General features: G+C 44.8%; 1 protein-coding gene across 6 annotated transcripts in view; it reads right to left on the bottom strand.

The window, feature by feature from the left end:
• LOC116848714 (RNA-binding protein Musashi homolog Rbp6) overlaps positions 1 to 6,523 on the bottom strand; it is a 926,784-nt gene that overhangs the window by 737,236 nt on the left and 183,025 nt on the right. For 2 of the 6 annotated variants that reach the window (XM_032825097.1, XM_032825095.1), the window contains exon 3: positions 6,034 to 6,120. The exons of the other annotated variants lie outside the window; for them this stretch is intronic. In XM_032825097.1, coding sequence (XP_032680988.1) covers positions 6,034 to 6,120 — 87 coding nt within the window. The remainder of the gene's footprint in view (positions 1 to 6,033; positions 6,121 to 6,523) is intronic. 6 annotated transcript variants of the gene reach the window in all.

A 6,523-nucleotide genomic window follows, 5' to 3' on the forward strand; every position in this document is an offset into this window, starting at 1 on the left:
ATATATATATATATATATATATATATATATATATATATATATATATATATATAGCGCCGTGTTCGTCGCAATAGTGTATCGATCTCGCGGTCTCGCGAACGATGTTACGCCACTGAGTGCAGATGAGATGCGTATGAAAGTCGTGCGACATGACAGACAGCGAAAGCATGGCACGTTGTTTTATCCCATGCTAATCTGACGCGTTCGTCATTAGAAATTGTACGGTCGATAAAACAATGTGGCGATGGTGGTGGTGGTGATGGTGATGATGGTGGCGGCGGCGATGGTGATACATGTTATAAACCAGCACAGTCGCCCACTACGGGTCAAGAGCAAGCTTGTCACCGTCGTGTTCGCGCCCACGCGGAATTGCACTCGCGCGTGTCTCAAAATGCCAGTTGAAATGTATACAAATTGGCCAGTGCTCAACGGGGGAAGCATAGCAAGGTGCGGTGATGTCCCAAGGGAGTGGTGGCGGCTCAGAGTTCGGCTCGGTTCGATGTGATAGTTTGCAACATTGGGCAATTGCATCGATCAGCTACGTGGGATACGCATGAATAATTACGTAGAAATTTGCCGTCGATGTGCTCGTGTCACTCCCAAAAACGAGTGTGTCCGCGTGGTTGTTTCGCCGCGCGATTTCATGAGCCGCGCGTCGAACGCGATGTTAAATCTTTCAATGGCGACGAACGAAATGAAAGATTCAAACGCGATGCCTTGGCGCGATGAATCTCGAAAGCAAAAGCCGTCCAGCGAAACAATCGACCTCGCAGACCTTTTTGGGCGCATTAGAATTTCAATGTTTAACAAAAGACACTTTAAGGTATCGCGAGAAACTGTCTCAATATTCCATTTAACGTCTATTTTGGCATTCTGAAGCTTATATCAACTTCTTTTGATTTTATTTAACCTACTGACTCTGTCCAGAGGTCCTTTTCAAGACGCACAACATGACATTTTGTGCGTTTTCTACCGTTTAGAGACGCTAAACAGGACTTCAGTTTTCATATGTATCAAACGTACACTCTCAAAATTCAAAATTTTTCACCTTAATGTTTCATTTAACGCCTACTTCGGTACTCTGAAGTCCATATCAACCTCTTTTTATTTTATTTAATTTAATAACCTTACTGAGAAGTCCTCTTCACAACCTACAACATTTTGTGCGCATTCTGCCATGTACTACAAGCCCTAAGTGGAGCTTCAGTTTCCATATTAAACATACACTAATATCTACAGAGTATAAAGACGTTAGAAAGTTCAAGTCGAAAATAGAGCTAAAATTTCGACTCGGGTGATTTGATGAGAACACATTGCGAACGAAACATAAGGATTCTTTCGCGAGAATCACATGAACTTAACAATGAACTTAACAATGTTCGATTGATGAAGGAGATTTTTATCATTTTTCTATTAAACTCCTATAGAAAGTTTGGATAATAAAAGGAAAGCTTCAGGTTAATACCTAACTACTGAGCACAACTAGTAATAAAATAATTAGTTTGCATCGTATGTTAAATGAAGAGAAATCGCGCGCGTGATTGAAGATTCGCGATTCACGTTAACTAATACATTCTTCTGCGTGCTGCTTTACCTCACACGCCTGGCTTGATCACAAAGTATCCGCGGCGAAGAATGTTTACGCAGTCTAAGAGGCTTACAGATCAAACGCGCTTTTCGTGCAGTTTTCCGCGATTGACGTTTCCACTTTGAGAGAGATCGAGCGTTCTCTCTATTAAACGGCAATAATCCAGCGACTTGTTTTGTTGCTCGGGGTTACGACTGGTCAGTCAAAGTCGGAGTTGTATCGCGAGATCATAAGATCCGAGTTCATTCCGAGTCACGTTTTAATAACCTCGCCGTTTCCTCTGTGCCTTTCTCTCTCTCTCTTTCTCTCTCTCGGAAACGCGAACGTCCGGACCGTTTTGCGATGTAATAAGTCATCCCGCCTTGATGGCGGGACAACTTGTAATGGCCGTTGACCGATTGCCTCTCCATTTGCCCCCTTTCCTTCGTCTCGCCGAAAGTTACCTAATCACTTTATCGAGTGACTTCTGCGGAAAGTTTCGGAGAGCCCTCCGGAATATCGACCCCGCCGCCAGCCCCGCGTCCTGCGCCCATACTCGCGCATTATTTCATCCGCGCTGTCACAACCGGCTGCTTTTCTTCGGGGACGGAATACAAAGGGGACTTGGCTCCTACCCGAAAAGAAGAAGAAACGGCGCTCGCCGCGCTGGAAATTTAGCGCTTTAACGTCGCTCGTGCGTCATTTAACGCTCGCTGATTCGACAATGGTGGAGAGTCGATTAAAAGAAAAGAGGCAGAAAAAGAAAAAGAGACAGAGGGAGAAAGGAAAAGATGAGAGAACCGACGCGGAAATTGATCCCGCGGACGTTCACGATGTGGATTTTCACCAAGCTACGAGCAAGATAGATACGATCATCTCTCTTTCGACCTTTAACAATAGCGCGATGTGAAAGTCGCGAGTTGTGAGATCCCGAATCGAAATTTCAACCCTCCTCTTCCGACATGAACTTTCTAACATCTATACATTCTGAAGAATCAGTGTATGTTTAATGCACATTGACAACTGACTACTTAGTGCCTTGAAATAGCAGAAGATGCAAAATGCCACTTGCAGGTTCTAAAGAGGATTTCATGGCTAAGTTAGAAGGTTAAATAGAATCAAAAGAGGTTGATATAGGCTTCAGAGTATCAAAGTGGTAATGCCAGAGTATCAAATGGAATATTGGGCTCGAAAACAGGACCAACATTTCGATCCGGCGCGCGTGGTCGAGAGTGCCTTCGCGCTCGATTCTATGATTCGGCAATTTACGCTTCCCAAACGCGGTCCCCAGCCCTCGCAAAGGTGCGAAAGTGCATTCGCCGAATTAAGCGTACCCGTCGAAGGGGACGAAACTTCCGGACGCATTTATTTCATACGCCAGCGAAGAGGAAACCTCGGAAAAGTTAGGAATTACTTCTCGAAAACTGATAACGGCGCGCCACGCGTTCGTCGTTGAGTCGGCCTGGAAAACTCGGTCAAGGAACAGAGCGAGACGCTAGCGGTTAATACCAATGAGAGAGAAAGAGAGAGAGAGAGAGAGAGAGAGGGGGAAAAGAGATAGAGGGGTGGAGAGCGAGAGAGGCAGGGAGGAAACGAAAGCAGAAGGGTTGCTGTTCGATTCGGCAAGGGTAGCGGGAGAGAGGTGGCATAGCGAAGCACGCACGCACGCACAGGCGACATTAAAGCACGCCTCATTTGAATCTGGCATGGCAACGAGCACCTCGTAAAAAGCGAGCTCCGCAGAAATCGCTAACACCCCCACGTCCCCTCTGCCCCACAGCCTCCCCTGCCTCCTATCTGCCTACGCCAAACACGCGCGGGAGTTAATTGCCGCCTGGTGCAATGAGTACGAAGCGCTCGCTGTCGTAGCTCGCGTTGTGTGTTGCACATAAATGATGTCTTATGACAAATCCCCATCATGCCGGAATGATATTTGTAGTAGCCGCGATTTAGCGGCCACCAATTTCACCAAGTTGCACTGCATTGTTAATCCCTAAGTTTCGAAGTTGCCGAGTTCCGTAATAAGTAGGGGACTATATATACGTACTCATACCTCTTTCATATACATACATACATACATACACACACACACACACACACACACACACACACACACACACACACACACACACATACCAGAGGAGTCCGCGAACAAGTAGTCTCTAAGTTCGGTAGTCCTTAGTTTCGCCAAGTTGCGGGATTACGTTGATAGCTCACGCGCGCGGAAAGGTGTAGGTGTGCGCCTCGCGCGTTAATTCTACATTTGACGTCTACCATTATCCGCTACTTCCGCATTTGCCACATACTGTCGCGTTACCGTACGACGTCGTCGTATGTAGCACGCTCGACAAGAGAGAGAGAGAGAGAGAGAGAGAGAGAGAGAGAGAGAGAGGCAGAGAAAGCGGAAGCGATATCGCCCGATGAAATTCATTCGATAATACCGGTGGCACCGCGACTACTATTATGTCCCGCATTGTCAAATTCACTCTTGGCCGTGCTGATTCACCACGCGCACCGCCGTCACCGCCGCCGCCGCCTCTATCTTCTGTTACGCGGAATCCGCATTCAATCATGATGAGCTATTTCCAGAAACTAGAGATCGGTCGGCCGTTAACGACGATCGACCACGACACGCTCGCGTTTCGATACCGGGCACGCGCGGGCGGGCGCTCACTCGCTCGCCGTTTCGACGACGGCAAACCGAAATTCCGCCATAACCGAAATTCCCCATCGGCCGGCCGGCAGCGGCTGGTAGCGACGTACTTTATTGGCCGTCATATCTGTCGCTGGCAGGGACAGGCTTTCGAACGATTAATTATAAACAACCAGCCGCAACAATGGCTCTGCGTAATTAAAGCGACCGGCCTCGCTTCCTTTCCCCCTCCGACCTCGCCCCCAAACGCGTTCATCCGCTCCTGTGCAACTCCCACGATATCAAAGCGAGGTTCTCCGTCGCGCGCGTTTCGTCCGGTGAATATATATACTTATATATATATGTACACACACACACACATATATATCTCAGGATCAATCTATTCTCCGCTGAATTAATTATGCGCTTTCCGCGATTCTAGTGTAAGACACTTGGAGTTGACTTTTCTCTGCTCAATTGCGATTATGAATCGACGTGTATGCATCGACGGGAGTGAGCGATTTCACATCAAGAAGTGATCGTTCTGTACGTCTATTTTGAAAAAGAATTTTTTTTAACAAAGCAATCTCAGTCATCGAGAAAAAATATACATGCAGTTGGTGCGAGCCGAAAAATCGCCTGTGACCTTTGCACAGACAAAATTTCACAGTAAAAATTACTGCAAAATCTTGAATAAAGAGGAGTAGATCAACATTTTGCAATAATTGATTGTTCTTTCATTTCATATATGCTATTTATATTTTAAAAGTTGAAATGTGGTATTAAAAAGTTTGCTCTCTATATCTCGCAGCAAGATATAGACCTCAGTACACCGCAAATCCAAGTTACTTTTCAACGCATAAGCGTGTAATTTGGCTAAAGCTCGTTTTGCGTGTTTCTCATTTTAAATGCGCATTTCTCGGTTTTAAATTATACGTCGTTTAACATGTTTAAAACGATTTAGATTATAATTTAATGCGTTTAAACGTATTCAATGACATAACTTAACACGGTAAGAAAGGTGTAAAACGAAATTCAACCAGAACATATTTGGATTTACAATATATAGTACGTCTATTCTTGCACTACTAAAAACAATAAAATTGAAAAGAATTTACGTAAAAAAAATATTTTTTCCATATGGAAGAGAATCGCTTCGATATAAAAAAAACCTGTCAATGTTTGAACACGTACTTAACTCTGGACCTTCATTCTTATTATGTGTGCGTTTCGGTATTTAAATATAAATATATTTAAACTTCCAACACAGATCATATGTATGTATTCAATACGTGTATATGTATTCTTTATGTTTTAAAAGTTTCAATATTTATATTTAAAGACCAAAATAATAATTCGCATTTAAACTTTCATCATAGAACACATGTGTACAAATTCAGTACATGTCTATAAATATACTCTTTGGAAAGAAAATATACTCGTTGGAAGTTTAAAAATACAATAAGACAAAACAATAAGAATGCAAAAAAGAGTTGCGCTTCAGCGAGTTAAACGAGCGCGATCTCCTACCATCATTATCCAGCCGCGAAATAATTAACGCGGGATCAAATAATTAATTCCGAGAAAAACGGAGGGAAGCGCGAGAAATCAAGAAGCGAGGGGAAGAGGAGAGATACACCCTAAAGGGTGTAACGCGCCGCGATAACGATTAGCGCGATTTTCAGCGCAGATAGCGCTGCGACTCCCCCTCGTTCCGCCAAGGATTTACGGTCCCCGTGGTCGGTAAGAGACCCCGTCACCTTGTTGCAGCAGTATGCAGCTCATTGATTATCGAGCAGATATACAAGGCGGCCGGCGGGGGTGTGCTACTCACTTGGGCCACGGGACGACGAGTAACGTAAGCTAACCCGTCGCTGTCTCGCTCGCTCAACCGCATCGCTCCGTGTACACGTCTGCTTACCTAAAACAGAAACAACGGATGCTCGTTATTTTCTCATCGATCATTAGCGTCGTCAGCGCCTTAATAAAGAGCGCGAGGGACACGCCGTCGAGTGACGAGGGTTCGTTACTAAATCCGGAAACGCCGATTTTAATGGCCTTAGAAGAGAAGGGGAGACTCTCCGAAATAGAGCATAATATGATTTTCAAGTAAACAATCAAGGATATCTACATGGCTCGCTTGATTTCCTATATATAACTAATAAAAATAAGGGAAATAATAAATAAGGGACTTGAGAGAGAAAGAGGGTGGGATCATGACATTTTTCGTGCGTTTTGTCTGTCCTGCCGCGTAAAGTACCTCGCTTGCATCTCTCTCTCTCTCTCTCTCTCTCTCTCTCTCTCTCTCTCTCTCTCTCTCTCTC

The sequence above is a fragment of the Odontomachus brunneus genome, unplaced genomic scaffold (assembly GCF_010583005.1).
Source record: "Odontomachus brunneus isolate Ranch 3 - 2012 unplaced genomic scaffold, Obru_v1 Obru_scaffold_098, whole genome shotgun sequence".
In the NCBI taxonomy this organism is placed as follows: domain Eukaryota; kingdom Metazoa; phylum Arthropoda; class Insecta; order Hymenoptera; family Formicidae; genus Odontomachus; species Odontomachus brunneus.